The sequence below is a fragment of the Phascolarctos cinereus genome, unplaced genomic scaffold (genome assembly GCF_003287225.1).
Source record: "Phascolarctos cinereus isolate Bilbo 61053 unplaced genomic scaffold, phaCin_HiC Scaffold_2;HRSCAF=192, whole genome shotgun sequence".
In the NCBI taxonomy this organism is placed as follows: domain Eukaryota; kingdom Metazoa; phylum Chordata; class Mammalia; order Diprotodontia; family Phascolarctidae; genus Phascolarctos; species Phascolarctos cinereus.
Genome location: NW_027555625.1, coordinates 350684376 through 350701720, shown reverse-complemented (window position 1 = coordinate 350701720; position 17345 = coordinate 350684376). Strand labels below are relative to the sequence as shown.

Here is a 17345-nt window from a genome sequence, read left to right as displayed (position 1 = left end):
CCCAAAACCTTAGATCTTTGTATTTATCAAACACAAGGTTACTCGAGTCATTGACTACTGTGTATTATATACCTACTCTATTCACTGATTCTATGTCTTAGCCAGTACCAGATAGTCTTTATAATTACTGCCTTATAGTATGGTTTAAGATCTCATACTGCTAAACTTCTTTCCTCTGAATTTTTTTCATAAATTTCTTTGATATTCTTGACCTGTTGTTCTTCTATCTATATTTTGTTATCATTTTTTCTAGCTCAATAAAATAGTTTTTGGTAGTTTAATTGGGATGGCACTGAATAAGTAGATTAATTTAGGCAGAATTTTCATTTTTATTACATTGGCTCAGCCCAACCATAAACAAGTAATATTATTTAAATCCGACTTTATTTGTATAAAAAGTATTTTACAATTATTTTCATATAGTTTCTGGGTTTCTCTTGGCATGTATATCAGACAGCTTTTTCTGAAAATGTCCTATTTGCCATTTCTTAAGGTACAATAATTCTCACCAGTTTTGGGTAAGCTCCCAGCTCAACCAGATATTGCCAGGGACACCTATAGCCTGCAACATTCTGTATCTGTAGGGAGCAAGAGTTGAGAACTCTCTTTAGAAAGCTCCAGGGTGCTCAGAAAGCCTTAGGGTGGGAACCTCGGAAGCCTTAGGGAGTAACAGTATTCAGCAATGTAGAGTATCAACCTTAGTGTGCGGGCTGCAGCTCTCAGACCAGGGCAGCCTAGGTGCAAGGTTTCTACTACAACTCTATTGTAGTATCGAGGACCTTGGAAATCTAGCACTCTGGACCTCAAAAATCTAGGTAGTGTTTAATCTAGAGATCATTAAAAGAACCTAAAGGACCCAGAGCAAGACCAAGCAGGGTTGACCACACCATCCAAGATTATGGCAGGGGGTGGATAGATATTGCCCCTGGAATGAAGCCATAATTCAGGAATTAAAGCCAGATAGATGAATGAACCAAATAAAACACCATCCAGTTTAAAAAATTATTGCAGGGGGCGCAGCCAAGATGGTGGAGTGAAAGCAGTGACTTGCTTGAGCTCTCCTCCAAACCCCTCTAAATACTCATTAAAAATGGCTCTAAACAAATTCTGAAGCAGCAGAAAACAGAGTGAAACAAATTTCCAGCCCTGGATGATTGATCAGAAAGGTGTATCGCACCGGGCTGGGAGCGCAGCGCTGCGTGGGCGCGCAGGCTGCAGCAAACCTGGAGCAGGCCTCAGAGGACTGAATTGCGGGCAGCTGTGGAGGTTTCCAGACTCCTCAATCCACTAATGCCAAAGACAACTTAGAAGGTCAGTGGGAAAAGTCTGTTTCTGTCGGTGCTGAGACAGAAAGGTGGGGTTTCAGCTCCATTCCCCAAGAGCATGGCCTTGTGGGGGCAACTGCTTCCCCAGCTTCCGGCCCACAGACTGAGGGGGAATCCAGTGGCTGATCAGAGAGGGACTGCAGGGATCTCTTTGCCAGTGCTGAGGCAGGAAACTCTTGCTTTGCCCCTGTTTGGATCTGGGTCACAGTTCTGGGCAGCAGTGCCGGGATGAGGAGGAGTGCTGGCTGGTGGAGCTTGAGTGGCTGTGGAGAGGAACCCCTCCTCACAGTTACAGGACAGAAAGGAATACTTGTGGTCATAGGCCAGGAAAGGAGTAAACACCCCCCTTATCATACCACCTTGGAAGAACTGAAAATTTACAGGTCCCTACAAGTATCTCTGAAAACAGCTACACAAACCCCTGAAGCTCGGGACAATATGTTCTCCACATTGGAAGCAGACTCTTACCTTAACAAAGAGTTTAAAACTCAAGTAATTGGCTGGGATCATGAGCAAGCAGTGCAAAAAGAGTCAGACTATATTATCTTACTTTGGTGAAAAAGAAGATCAAAATATACAACCAGAAGAAGACAACAAAGTCAAAGCTCCTACATCCAAAGCCTCCAAGAAAAATATGAATCAGTCCCAGGCCTTGGAAGAGCTCAAAAGGGATTTTGAGAAGCAAGTAAGGGAAGTAGAGAAGAGGAAAAACTGGGTGAGAGATGAGTGATCAAGAAAATCATGAAAAACAAGTCAACAGCTTGCTAAAGGAGACCCAAAAAAATACTGAAGAAAATAACACCTTAAAAAATAGCCTAACCCAAATGGCAAAAGAGGTCCAAAAAGCCAATGAGGAGAAGAATGCCCTAAAAAGCAAAATTGGCCAAATGGAAAAGGAAGTCCAAAAGCTTACTGAAGAAAATACTTCCTTAAAAATTAGAATAGAGCAATTGGAAGCTAGTGACTTTATGAGAAATCAAGACACAGTAGAACAAATCCAAAAGAATGAAAAATTAGAAAACAATGTGAAATATCTCATTGGAAAAACAACTGACCTGGAAAATAGATCCAGGAGAGAGAATTTAAAAATTATTGGACTATCTGAAAGCCATGATCAAAAAAAGAGCCTAGACATCATCTTTCAAGAAATTATCAAGGAAAACTGCCCTGATATAGAACCAGAGGGCAAAATAGAAATTGAAAGAATCCACAGATCTCCTCCTGAAAGAGATCCCCAAAGGAAAACTCCTAGGAATATTGAGCCAAATTCCAGAGTTCCCAGGTCAAGGAGAAAATATTACAAGCTGCCAGAAGGAAACAATTCAAGTACTGTGGAAACACAATCAGGATAACACAAGATTTAGCAGCTTCTACATTAAAGGACCGCAGGGCATGGAATATAATATTCTGGAGGGCAAAGGAGATAGGATTACAACCAAGAATCACCTACCCAGCAAAACTGAGTATAATCCTTCAGGGGAAAAAATGGTCATTCAGTGAAATAGAGGACTTTCAAGCATTTGATGAAAAGACCAGAGCTGAATAGAAAATTTGACTTTCAAATACAGGACTCAAGTGGAACATGAAGAGGTAAACAGGAAAGAGAAATCATAAGAGACTTATTAAGATTGAACTGTTTACATTCCTGCATGGAAAGATGATATTTATAACTCATGAGACTTTGTCAGTATTAGGGTAGTTGGAAGGAAAAAAATTATATGTATTTACGTGTAGATAGATACATAGAGGGCACAGGGTGAGTTGAAGATTAAGGGGTCATATCTGGAGAATAAAATTAAGGGATGAGAGAGGATGATACTCGGAGAAGAAAAAGGGAGAGGTAGAATGGGGTAAATTATCTCACAAAAAAAAACAGAAAAAAAAGTCTCTTACAGTGGAGGGGAAAGGGGAAGGTGAGAGGGAATGAGTGAATCTTATTCTCATAGGATTTGGCTTAAGGAGGGAATAACATACACATTCAATTGGGTATGGAAATCTGTCTTACCCTACAGGAAAATAGGGGGAGAAGGGGACAAGAGAGCAGGGGGATGATAGAGAGGAGGGCAGATTGGGAAAGGGGGTAATCAGAAGTAAATACTTCTGAGGAAGGACAGGGTCAAAAGAAAGAATAGAATAAATGGGAGGGCGGGATAGGATTAAGGGAAATAGAGTTAGTTTTTCACAACATGTCTACTAGGACATGTTTTGCATAACTGCACATGTACAACCTATATTGAGTTGCTTGCCTTTTCAATGAGGGTGGGTGGGGAGGGAGGAAGAGAGAAAATTTGAAACCTAAAGTTTTAAAAACATGTTTTAAAAAAATGTTTTCACATGCTACTGGGAAATAAGAAATACAGGAAATGGGGTACAGAAGTCTATCCTGCCCTACAGGAAAATAGAAGGGGAAGGGGATAAGAGAAGGGGAGAGAGATAGAAGAGATGACAGACTAGGGGAAGGGATATTCAGAATGCATGCCATCTTGGGGTGGGGGGAGGGGGAGATGGGGTGAAAATTTCAAATTCAAAAACTTGTGGGAGTGAATGTTGAAAACTAAAAATGAATAAATTTATATTTAAAAAAAATTATTGCAAATCTAACTTCCCTCAAAGGGAAAGAATTCCTTTTTCATAAGGGCTATCTGAATACCTAGAAGAAATGAAGCAAGAGATTTTTTTTAAAATCTCTGTAAAAAAGAATTAGAATGAGAATAAGTAGCTTAGAAGAGGAAGTGGTAAACCTTATCCAAGAATTGAAATCCCCCAAAACCAGAACAGGCTAAACAGAAATCATTTACTCCATGAGACAGCAAAAAACAATAGAACACAATCGAATGACTGGAAAATAGAAAAAAAGTAAGATATCTGATATAGAAACAATTGACCTAGAAAACAAGTCAAGGAGAGATAATTTAAGCATCATTGGATTCTGTGAAAACCATCATTAAAAATAAAAAGCCTAAGTTTTTCACAAATGAAAACTGCCAAGATTGGTTACATGTAGAAATCAAAGCAAAATATAAAGAATCCACTGATCACCTCCAGAGAGGAACCACAAAAGGAAAAATCCCAGGAATTTCATAGCCAATATCCAAGCTCCCACAGCAAAGGAAATATATAGTCATCATCTGGAAGGAAACAGTTAAAGCGTTAAAGAATTACAGTCAGGAGACCACACAAGACTTAGCAGGTTTTTACTAAAAACAAAACAAAACCAAGAAACAAGAGAAGACATAAGAATACGGCATTCTAAAAGGCAAAAGATGAAGGCTCACAAATGAAGAATAATTTAACCCTGCAAAGCTGAGTATCATCCTAGGAGGGAAAATGGGTCTGGTATATGATTGTGAATCATGTACCATAGAGTGCTACTGTGCTATAAGAAATGATGAGATTGGGGATTTTATGAAAACATGGAAAGACTTGCATGAAATTATGAAGAGTGAAATGAACAGAACCAAGAGAATGTTGTACACAGAAGCAACAATATTGTTCTAAGAACAACTTTGAGTGAATACAGACCTATGAAGGAAGATGCTACCTGCCTCCAGAGAAAGAACTTTTACACATACACACACACTACACATACATATACAATATATGTATGCATGTATACATATACACACACATATACATACATATTTGTGTCTAATGGGTAGCCATCTCTAGGGTGTGAGAGGGGAAAAAAAAAGAAAATAGGCCTTGAAAAAAATAGAGGAGTCTTGAGCAATCCTTATGAAAAGACCAGAGCAGAATAAGAACATTAATATGCAAAAAAAGAGTTCAGAGAAGCCTACAAAGTTAAATGAATTTGAAAGGAGCTATATGATGATGACAGAGTGTTTACATTCTAATAGAGAGAGAAGAAACAAGTGTCACTTTAGAAGCTTAATATCTTCAAAGAGTATTGAGGAAAATAAGAAAAAACAAAAATCTTAAGGATGGATGGATTGGTTCTGCTCTAAGGGTTTTAAGAGAAGAAAGAGGAGGGAGGATAAAAGAAGGCAAATTCTAAAGTAGAAAGGAGGAAGAAAGGGGTAGAACTTGCTACTTTTCATAATAGAGGTGGGAATGAGGAAAAGTGTTCCTCTTCCTCTCAGGGAAGAAGGGTTCCTCTTAGGGGGTGATTAATGGATTCTTTCTGTCTTTACTTTGACCTCTGTATCTAATAGAGCTTGGCAGTTTTCATCTGTGATTTCTTAAAATATAGTGTCCAGGCTTTATTTTTTTTAAATTATCATTTTCATAGAGTCCAATGATGCTTAGACATGGAGAAAAGGATGAGGGAAGCAAGCATTAGAAGACCCTCACTCATATAAAATGGATAAAGGAAGGTTGAACACACACAGAGAAACAGTTTGGTATAGAAATACATCTAACTCAACAGAGAAATAAGTGGGGATAGGTAAGGGAAGTTGAGAAGATGGATAGTACTGAGGAGGGAATAATCAAAAGCAAAACAAACTTCCTTATTTTGAAGGGAGAAATTAAAATGAGAGAAAAGAATGCAAAGAACCAGAATCTAAGGGGATGTGTGTGTGTCTTGTGTTGCCTCTTAGATAATTAGAGAACGGCTGAACAACTTGTGGCATATTGGTGTAATAGAATCTTATTGCAACATAAGAATGACAAAAAAGATGCTTTTTAAAGAATCCTGGGTAGTATAAACTGATATAGAATGAAATAAACAGAAACTGGAAAACAACTTCTACAAAGATAATATCATCATAAAGAAAAACATCTTTGAAAGATATAAGGATTCTGATGAAAGCTCTGACCAACTATGCCTCCAGAGGACCTGTGATGAAACATATTACTCACTTCCTAACAGGTGGGTGATTGACACAAGATGTAGGGATGTGCATTTTTGGACTTGGCCCCTGTATGATTCCTTTTGCTTGACTTTGCTTATTCGTCACGAGGATTTTTTTCTCCTTTCTTATTGGAGGGCAATAAAAAGGAGAGGTGAGGTTAGGAATAGTGATGACATGCACAGACAGAAAAATGAGGGCCCTTGCAACATTTTAAAAAAATGTATAGAAGAGAACAGAAGCAAGTTCAGAAGAAACACAAATAAGACAGTTTTGAAAGCATAGAATATACAAACACACATACATACATACATATATATTTTTTTAAATCGAACAGCATCAAGTAGAGACTCACAATTTCACATAGAATCCTCTTTTTGTATTCTGTTATTTGTATGGAAATGCTCTTTTTCAATGTTTAACAAATACCATCTATCTCACAGGGCTGTTGTGAGGATCAAAGGAGATGTGTGTAAAGTGCTTACTACAGTGCCTGGTACATAGTAGGCGCTATATAAAGGCCTTTTCCCTTCCCCTAAATTTTTTAAAAAAATAAATAAGAAATTATGTCTGCGTTCATGGAGTTTCCATGAAATAGGAGAGGATAGGACAGGTTTGCCAAAATTCATTACTCTGCAATAAATATTACGTTCTGTCTTGCTCTATAGTTTTTGTGTGAAAGTAATGCCTAATAACTCATGAACTATGAAGGGGAAATATAATTTCAAACTGAAGGGAATCAGCAAGTTTCCTAAAGGAAGCAGTATTGAATTGAGCCTTGAAGGGAAAGTAGTATCTCAGAAGGTATTAGTGGGAGCACAGAGATTAGGGCGAGCAAAATGTCAGGAGTGGGAAAATGTGGAAACATGTACAAAAGATATCAGGTGATTCCATTTGCCTGCAGAATTTCATATGTGGGATGGATGTTGGAACTGTTGGTCTTGCCAGATACCTTAAACATCAAGCTAAAGAACTGAGATTTTATTCTGTAGAAATTAGAGAACCATGAATGCAATGATTAAAACATTATGATGAAACATGTTACCCTTAGCAGAGAGATGATGGAGTAGTACAGATCAAGGCAATTTTTTAGGCCATTTTTAGGCAAGGACATGTATTGAACCTTCCCCCACTGTCCTCACCTGCTTGATTATGCTAATCTCTTACCAGGGAGAGCTTTGATTTGGAATTTGTTTATGTGTATTGGTGTAGGTGGGGTGAGTTAATGGGAAATGACAGAGATACAAAAAAATGAAAGAGTATCCTGTGTGACCCTGGGGAAGTCACTTAACACCATTGCCTAGCTGAAAAAGAAAAGTATCAAGAAAATACGAAAAATACACAGAAGAAAAGGAAAATAAGTTCAGAAGGTGATTAAAAAGGGTAATTTTGTTACTACCCCTCATTTTCAAATACTTTTAAAATAATTACTTTCATATACAGCCTTCTTTTTTGTTCTCTTTTATACAGGGAAATGTTTGTTTGTTGATGACTAAGTTCATAAAAAATTCAATTTTAAAAACTGATATAGACAGCCATCAAATACTGTTAAGCAGAGGAATCATCATTATAAGAAAGGCAGGTGGGACCCAGGCCATGGGGACTGATGCTAAAATTAATGCATTTGGTCTTCCCTCTCCCTTTACTATATCCTCTTGCTGGAAACATCCTGCCAAGGTCCGGCAGGAAAGGCTATTCCAAGGGAGCTATAGCAACTCTCCAAGGTGAAAAGAAGCTGAAGAGAGGAGTGGCTTACAACGACTTTGGGATGATGAGTCATTAGGTTCCCAGAGAGGGCCCTCCTAGAGGAGAAAATTGCAAACTGCCTGCCTCTCCCAGAAATATCAAGTTTCTTTCCAGTAACAGAGAAAAGGGCAGATGCTTTGGTTCTGCCAAGTCTTAGGCTGTTTCCTTGGTAAGCTTTTATTCACCCTGTACTGTTTTCATGGCACAAACTTTCTCTGGCACCTAGGTTGTCTTTGTGACCTTCAAAGAGTTATAATATCTCTCTAGGAGGGGTTCCTAACCTTTTATCCTGGTTCCCTTTGACAGTTTGGTGAAGCCTATGAACTTCTCAGAAGAACGTCTTTAAATGCGTAAAATAAAATACAAAGGAAACTAACTATATTGAAATACAGTCATCACCATGTGTAAATATGTATTCTGTATACACACATGTGTATACAGATATACAGATATGTGTATATGTATGCATACATACACATATATGCACATGGGTCCCATATTGCTATTCTTTGCTATGTAGGAACTCAACCTTAAAGTGGTAGTGGATACAAAGACCACCTTCTCCCCATTCACCATTCAGAATACAAAATTTTATCAAAATTTGGAAACATCCCTTTGCTCCCCTCTCCTGACTCTCTTCATTTACCTCCATTCCACTCTCCATTTTTCACATTCACCGATCAGTAAAGAAGCAAGGAAGGAAAAAAGAAAGAGAGGTGTCAGTGAGGAAAACTGTGGGAGCCCAGGTTACTTCTCCATTTCTCCAGCTAAGCAGAAGCAAACACAGGTTAGTGGGAATTGGTAAGTAGAGAAATGATCACAAAGCCCTTCCAAGTACATAGAGCTTCAAGAATGCTTTGTACTCTCTGTGCCTATTGTTCACAACAAATAAAATGCCTTCCAGAACATGAAAGTTGCAAAGAGGCAGTTTTAGGCCCTGTATAAAAACCAAATAAATAAAAAACTAGCAATTAGAAACTTCCAGAAGTGGAATGGGCTGCTTTGGGAGGCAGAACTCACTCAAAGTCTTCAAGAATTAGAGATCTTTAAGTTAAGCTTAGCTTTAGGCTAAGACAGTGGTTTCTACCATTTTTTGTTCCATGAACCCCTACAAAAACAAAACATGTGCTGTGAACCCTCAAAGTAATTTAATATGTAATATATTAGTTATTTTATATAGTAATTAACATTAATATAATAATGTATAATATTCTTTTAGATTCATTCATGAAGTACTTATAACTATAACTTTTGTCCAAAAAAGCTCCTGATGGTTTTGAATCGATATAGAAACAAACCTATAAAGCTTCAAGAATGCATATGCTTGTTGTCATTGAAGAAGAATATATTTGTAATATGATTGAGCAATTATTTATTGCTTAAGGCATTATTAAAGATTTTTTAGTGTGAACCTCTTGGAGTTCCACCCTTGGACCATTGTCATAATCCCAAGGGGTTTGAGAACCACTAAATGGGAAACACAGGACTAGGATATCAGTTGTTAGGATATTACAAAGGTGTTTTTTGTTTGTTAGGTTTTTTTTTTTGACAAGGCAATTGGGGTTAAGTGACTTGCCCAGGGTCACACAGCTAGTAAGTGTTATATGTCTGAGACCAGATTTGAACTTAGGTCCTCCTGACTCCAGGGCCGGTGCTCTGTCCACTGTGCCACCTAGCTGCCCCAGTTTGTTTCTTTTGTCACAAAGGCATAAGCCTCTGAGATCCCTTCCAAATCCAATATTACTTGAAAAGGGATAGTGCTGAGCTATTGAAGCCATTATTTGGAACATACTCTGAAAGTTACCAAAAATAAAAGTAGATGTATTCTGCATGATTTCACATGTATAATTGATATTGTATTGCTTGCCTTCTCAATGAGTGGGGAAAGGACTGGAGAGAGGGAGAGAATTTGGAACTCAAAATTTAAAAAAAGGCACAAAATAAATAATAAATTCATTAAAAAAAAACCCCAAAAGAATAGCCATCTGCTTGAAGATTTTTATAGCAGCATAATTTGTAATTGCAAAAAATACAATGCATCCTAAATGGTCAGGAAGAGGGGAATGTTTAAATAAGCTGTGGTACATTAATGCAATAAAATATTAAAATATAATTTGGAATATCAGAATCAGGAATACAAAGACATTTGGTAAGATCTATTTGAAATAACGCAAAACAAAAAAATCAGAACTAGAAGAGTAAAATCTACACTAATTCTGAACATATTAGGAAAAGCCAGTAAAAATGAACAAACAAAATATTTGATGGGAATCTAGAGTGACTAGAATAGCAGTATACTTTATGAGTTGAAATTAATTTATTTACAAGAAAGATGTCTAAGCAGGAAGAAATAGTAGAGATCAACTCTTCTGTCCACCGATTTCCTCCACTATTTCAGCAAAGCTTTAAGAAGAGTGCCAGATATAGTAGTAATTTTGCAATCTAAGAAGAAACCATCCTGGGTTATTTAAAAACTTAAGATCTAGAATTTGGCCCACAGGCAAGTGACTAGGTCAGGAGCTGCAGAATAGAGGTAGGTTTGCAGTACTATGCAGTCCCACCTTTCAGCCCCCTTCACTTTGAAAACGAAGACTTGGAAGGAGAATTAGCAGTTTAACACAAGAGGTTCAAAACCTTTCCCAAGTCACAGACTCCTTAAAATTAGAAATCAATTTACTTAAATGTAAATAGTTTAGTACTGATCTTTGAAATTAAGCTGTTAATAAAATAATTATTGAGAAGGATGGAGCCAACAGTAGGCAGAGCCCATGGCTTCAGGGGTGGGGAACCTGCAGCCTCCTGGCTACATGTGGCCCTCTAGGACTTCAGGTGTGGTCCTTTGACTCAATCCAAACTTCACTGAACAAATCCTTTTATTAAGCCTTAGACAAGCAACTCCAGATAAAGCAATTGGCAGCTGGTAGGTGCTTCAGGATCCATAGAAACCCTGGCAAATATAACATGTCTCCCAGCACCCCATAGCAAAGACCTTACTGGGCTCGCGAGTCTGCGGTTGCTCAGCACAACAGTGTGAACGGAGAGATAAAGATAGAAACAATCAAGTCGGCAAAAATAAGTTTCTTTCTCCTTAAACTTCTGACTACAGCCTCCTAGGTGATGGCAAGAATGCACTCCAGAGCTAGAGTATTCCGCTGAAAGGGAAGAGCACCGAATAAAGGGTTTTTACTGGATTGAGAAAAATGAAGGGAAAGTGTGATCGTAAATTCCTTTAACAAATATGAAGAAAGCAAGGCAGCTAGGTACGCAGTGGATGGAGCACCGACCCTGGAGTCAGGAGACCCGAGTTCAAATTCGGCCTCCCCAAGATCCCTCAAGAAAGTACAGTAGAAAAATATTTAAAAACATCTGAGGTGATACTATAGCGTGAAAGGGATCCTGGCAGTGAAGACGGTGGGCTGGCCTTGGAATCCGGAAAACTCTGGCTCGAGTTCTGTTCCTGACATATGCTTTCCTTCTGTCTAGGCAAGTTACCCAACACCTTTGTGTGCCTCAGGCAATTCCCTAGAAGCTATTTGCTAAGGTAAAGAAGGTTTAGGAGCTCGTTGGTGGGGGGAATTCTCATACCTAGAGCCCCTCCTTCTTGACAGACAAAATCCGAGATAGTTTCCTAACTTTCATTAGCATATCAATAAACAAGTACTTTACTTTTATCAGCTTCAACAAACATTTATTAAATGTCCATTCTGTGCAAGCGCTGGAAGTAGAGAGTCCCCGACCTTCTCTTTCCCCCCCTGCTTACGTTATAAGCTGGGTGTGAGGGGAATATTGAATTGAATAGGCAAATACTTCTGTGACATTTTTACTATGAGGGAAAGTGAGAATAGAAGTCCAGAGCCGCAAAGTCATCAAAAGATTACAAAAGGGAACAGCAGGTGGCGCAGTGGATGGAGTCAGGAGGACCTGAGTTCAGATACGGACTCAGACGCGTGATACTCACACACTAGCTGTGTGACCCTGGGCAAGTCACTTAACCCCAAATGCCTCGCCAAAAAAAAAATTACAAAATTAATTGGTGGGCTAACTTCAGAGCACCACCTGCCTAAGACTGGGCACTCAAGCCCCGAGCAGAAGAACAGCACCCAGATACCTAGATGCCCGAAGGGAGGAAAGAGAGAGAAAGAGAGAGAGATAGACAGAGACAGAGAGAGACACAGAGAGACAGAGACAGAGAGAGACAGACACAGACACAGAGGGACAGACACAGAGACAGAGAGAAAGAGACAGAGAGAGGTGTCAATTAATGTAATGCAAAGTCTGTGTGTTTGTTGTGTTTAGGGCCAAAGGGACAGGGGAGGGAAGAGGATGAGAATTAGCCAGGATCTGTTATCGCAGCAGTCAGCCTGGGCACTTTGGAGCCAGGTGGAGCTGATCAGCCATTCTTTTCTCTCGACCCTGTCATTCCCTTGGAGGAGGGTTGAGAGTGAAACTTCCCCTTCTTTTGTACTGTTCTAACTGACTCAACTAGTCTACCTCTGGACGGTTGTCGCCTGGGACATTTGACATGCCAACATTTGGTTCTTGGGAAATAGGTCCAGACCTAGTTATGAAACTGGAGGAAAAAGGCGTGTTGGTAGTAACGTTTGGCCCTTTGTTGGTTTGTGTGCTCTGGTGAGGCTTCCTCTTCTCTCCAGCCCTGGGATCCGCTTCTGCGTCAGAGCTCCCAGACCTGGCGAGCGCGCTGGGGGCGCACATTAGCTCCCGACCGCAAATCTAAAACCGCTATTCCTTACTGAGGCACGCACTGCACGCCGCATGCCCCAAGCTTTGCTGACACCCAGCAGCCACCCTGACTCAAGCACACAATGCCGGAGCACACAAGCGTGGAACCACAATGAAATGCGCCCGCAAGCTCTACGGGAAGCCAGCTCTGGCTAAGGGATCCCCGAGGGAGAGCGTATGAGATTCCCAGGGCTGCATCACCCCTTCATCCGGGTACGGCACTCACCTCCGTGATGATGGTGGATAGATACGTGTCCTGGCTATACTCCCAGCCGTCCAGACAGGGCTCCAGCTCCACTTGACTCAGGTTCACGTCCCTCCCGGGCACCAGCCCCTGGGTCGAGAAATTGGTCAGCGCCGCGAGCTGGTAGCGCTGGCACTTTCTGGGCACCTCGCGGCCCTCCTGCATTTGCCGCGGGATGGTGTAGTTCCTCCACTCGCTGCTCAGGTTCGCCGAGGCGGGCACCCGGCAGTGGTGCTCCGGGATCCCCGCCAGAAACACTATCGACATACTGTTGAAGCCGTTGGGGATGATGCTGGCGCTGAGCAGGAAGAAGATGAAGCGCTGGAAGGGTCCCCACTCGCCCAGGAAGGCTGTCACTTCGTCGTAGTCCCGCATGTCGCAGCTCGGGGGAGATAGAACGTCCCCGGGAGAAAGACTAGGAGGCCTGGCGCGTTTATTGACTGAAGCCCCGCAGCTGGATGGGTAGGGGGGTTAGTGAGGCGGGGCCTCCCCAATCTGCTCCTTCCTCCACCCTCCTCTCCTTGAGCTGCCCTGGACGCGGGGAGGTACAATTGGTCGGCTGCTGCTCTGAGTTCCCTCTGTCCCGCCCCTTCCCACAGTATAGGGCGGGGGCAAGGTCTCCCGAGCTGGAGAGCTCCACTTGCTCTGACCTTAGTCGTACCAGTTTCAGGTCAATGGGAATGCTGTCACATATTGAGGTGTGTGAGGGTTACAATTTTTTTTAGGGTCCAAGAGAGGGAAGGAGCTCGGAAAAATACATGTGGCCCATGCCCCATCTGCCCCCCTGCTCCTATAAGGCAGTAGGGCCTTGGGCAGAAGTCGTGTCCCACTCCAGGGAGCAATTCAATACAGCTGTTCTCTGCCGGATTCACGCCACATCCAGCGTGTTGACTCAAATTCTGGGTACCACATTTTAGGAGCGACATTGAGAGAAGGGCAACACTGATGAGGACTGGAGATCATAGAAGGATCAAATGAAAGATCTGGAAGGAGGTGGGGTGGCGGGAGGGGTTTCAGTTTAACATGGAAAAGCGTTCAGGGAGAGAGAAATAGTAACTGCTTTCAAGTATTTGAAAAGTTATGGTGGGGAAAAGAAATTAGACTTCTTCAACTTGTCCCCAGAAGGGATTAGGTGAAATGGATGGAATTGGACAAGAGACTCATTTAGAGGAGGGTTATGAGGAAGGACATCTTAAATAGAGGTGTTCGAGAAATTAAGTTGACTGTTATTGTAGATTTTCAAACAGAAGATCTATATGACACTTATAAGGAATGCATATGTTAATAAGGTAAAAAGATTAGAGAAGATGTTTTTGAAGGTGTCTTCCAACTCTGATTCTATGGTTCTAAGATTTTGTAGGATCTCTAAGAGAGATCCTAGGGGATTTGATGGGGTGCCTCTTTGGAGGGTTCAGCTGAAGCATCATTGTCTGAAAGAGACCCTGGGACCCAAAGCAGAAAAATGTTGTTTTCTGTCAGGCTGGGCCCTTGATCCACCTTTCTTCCTTGTACACCTCATATTGTCCCTCTCTTTCTGTTTCTTTGGGAATATTCAGATAGGTCTGTAAAAGGCCCTTGTAATTATATAGCCAGAGAATGACCCTCAGCCCAGAGAAGCCCCCAAATCACAGGAAAGCACCCCTTCTTCCTCCTTTGGCCGCCAGTAGCTGCTCCCTGCCCAGGTCTGCCACTAGCCAACTTCCCTGAGTCTGATATGCTGTTAGATCAGGTATGTGTGGAGAGTTTGGAGTGGGAGTAGGGATCAGTTCAAGGAGATGGAATGTCTTTTATTTATTTATTTGTTTATTCATTCATTCATTTGTTTATGTTAAATTTATCTAGTTCTGAGAGGGGAAGCTTGAAGTCCCCCACTATTAAGCACTGCCATCTATCTCTGCCTATATTTCATTTAACTTTTCTTTAAAAATTTAGATGCTATATTATTTAGTGCATCTTCTGCTGAATATACCATCTTCCTCTGGGCAAAGTGAAAAACTAATCAAAATATGTCCTTAAGGGATCATAGCTACAGCTTGCAAACTTGCCTCTACTTGCTTGATAATCCAAAATGTACCCAGTGGGAAACTTCCCCTTTCTTCATGCCCATTCACTAATCTTTTATGGTTCCTTTTGCTAGTCTTTGTTCCACCTTTCAGTCTCCAGTGACACCATTTTTTGCCACCGTCACAGAAAGAAATCCTGTTGGATTGAAGTCACATGCAATCTTCTTTCTCCTTTCCCTCATTTGTTGTCTACTCCATTATGACCTCCTTGAGAAAAAAGCACTGCCTTTTGCCTTTCTTTGTATCCCTAGCACTTAGCATAGTGCCTAGCACATAGCAGACATTTAATAAATGTGTATTGACTATGTTAAATTTTTAAAAATTTCCTTTTAGTAATCCTTACTTTGGGGAGTTCAGGGCTTTTTCTCCAGGAGGTTATTTGGCTGGCTGAAACCTGTCCAATGAGATGTTACATTCATGAAGCGAGAAGCCAAAAGGGAGTCAAGACATCCTAAAGTAATTTAACTTGCTTTATTTGTGCAAGTATCCCAACTGGTTCCAACCCTGTGTTATCTTTGGGGCATGTAAATCTCCCCTCTCAATCATTGTGAATCCTCTAAATGTAGTTTAATTTGTTGCTTCACTTAGTTTACCTATAGACTTTAAAACTAATTATGCTTAACTAAGTCTACTTCTCTGGAGGATTATGCAGTTATGATTCTACTAAACTAAGTCCATCTAATTTATGGCCTCAGATTGCTGTATGATCAAAAATCATTTCCCTGTCTCTCTGATGTAATTGGCAATTATATGAGCTATGTTAGAACCCTTGTCTGGGTGGAGAGCTGTTTTTCTCAGTTCTGAACCTGGGCTTAAGCATAATAAAACTTAGGTTTTAAATTTTGGGATTCTGCTTTGTGATGGTGATATTCAACAGTAGTTACCTATGACATGAATTCAGAAGAATATTTTCCCAGAGCAACTGATTGACTGACTGACCACGTGTCAGAGAGGCAGGAAGCAGGGGAGAGGGACAGAAAAAGGAAAAAATCCAACCTTTCAGGCCTTGGAGCTCAGCTTTTTCTTGACGAGCAGAAGTTAAGGGCATTATCTTTCCCATAGCCTGATTCTCAACTGGGAAGATGTCGTTCGCTTAAGTAGTATGTGGGTGTCCTCTGTTCCCTAGCCCTACTTTCAGCCAAAATGCTTCATTAACCAAGAAGGAAGAGCCCTTTCTGTCAGACATGTCACCTAGGGTAGCCTTTATATATCCCACCATTGAGGAGGCAGAATTCCTTTCCCTGGGGGATAATTTCCCAAGAAGAGCTCTGTTTTAGAGCACATAGCCCTAAGACCTTACCCTGTAGGCACAGTGACTGACAGAGATTTGCCTTCAGTGTTTTTTTTTTTAATTGTGAATGAAGCACATGAAATTAAATCTCAAAGAGAATTGCCAAATCTGGATTATATTTTCTCGTCAGCTAGGTGGTATTGTAGCTAGAACACTGGGTTTTGAGTCAGGAAGACTTGAATTCAAATCCAGCCTCAGACACTTCAAGGATCATCAGATCCTGGGCAAATCATTTCACCTCTGTCTGTCTCAGTTTTTTCATCTGTATTGTGGAGACAGTCATATGATGTCCTATCTTTACATTCCTCATTTGTTCTAGTTCGTCCTGTTCTTGTTCTTTTTCTTCCTCCTATATCTTGGATATTGAACCTGTCAATGTCAACATGAGACTAATAGATATTTTCAGTAGAAATTAGAAATCCTTTAGCTCATACATTATAATAACTTTAAACTAGGGGTTCTTAACTTTTTTTGGTCATAAATCCCTTTGGCAATATGCTCAAGCCTACTGATTCTTTCTCAAATAATGTTTTTAGATAATTGAAAGAAATACTGAGAATGTTGTATGCAGTAATAGCAATATTGTTTTAAGAACAAGTTGGAGCAGCCAGGTCATTCTATTATAAATACCCAAATTAGCTGCAAAAGTCCTGTGAAGGAAGATGCTGTTTGCATCCAGAGAAAGAACATACATACATACATACACATGTATATATATATATATATGTGTGTGTGTGTATACATATATATATATATATACATACACACACACACATATACACACACACATTTGTGTCTAATGAAAGCCATCTCTAGTGGGGAGAGGGGAAGGAGGGGGAAAAAAGAAAGTTACATGATAACTTTGTTGCATATCTAAAAAGGCTATCAAGTTGTACATAACAGATCTGCAGTTTCAGATGCAATCCTCTTTTATTTTCTATTCCACTTTGTTATGGAAATGATTGTTTTATTTCTTAAGTTCAGAACAAAAAGATAATAAAAAAGAAAAAAAAGAAATACTAAATTTTATTTGTTCCTGTTTAGTCGTTTTAGTCACTTCTGATTCTTTATGACCCTATTTGTGGGTTTCTTGGAAGAGATACTGGAGTGGTTTGCCATTTCCTC

General features: G+C 40.3%; 1 protein-coding gene across 1 annotated transcript in view; it reads right to left on the bottom strand.

Moving 5' to 3' along the window:
* Positions 1-13389, bottom strand: part of SLC22A4 (solute carrier family 22 member 4) — a 90436-nt gene extending 77047 nt beyond the window's left edge. Inside the window, exon 1 of the mRNA XM_020991140.2 lies at positions 12849-13389. Within this exon, the coding sequence (XP_020846799.1) occupies positions 12849-13241 (393 nt within the window). The 5' untranslated portion in view covers positions 13242-13389. The remainder of the gene's footprint in view (positions 1-12848) is intronic.
* Positions 13390-17345: the final 3956 nt, after the last annotated feature.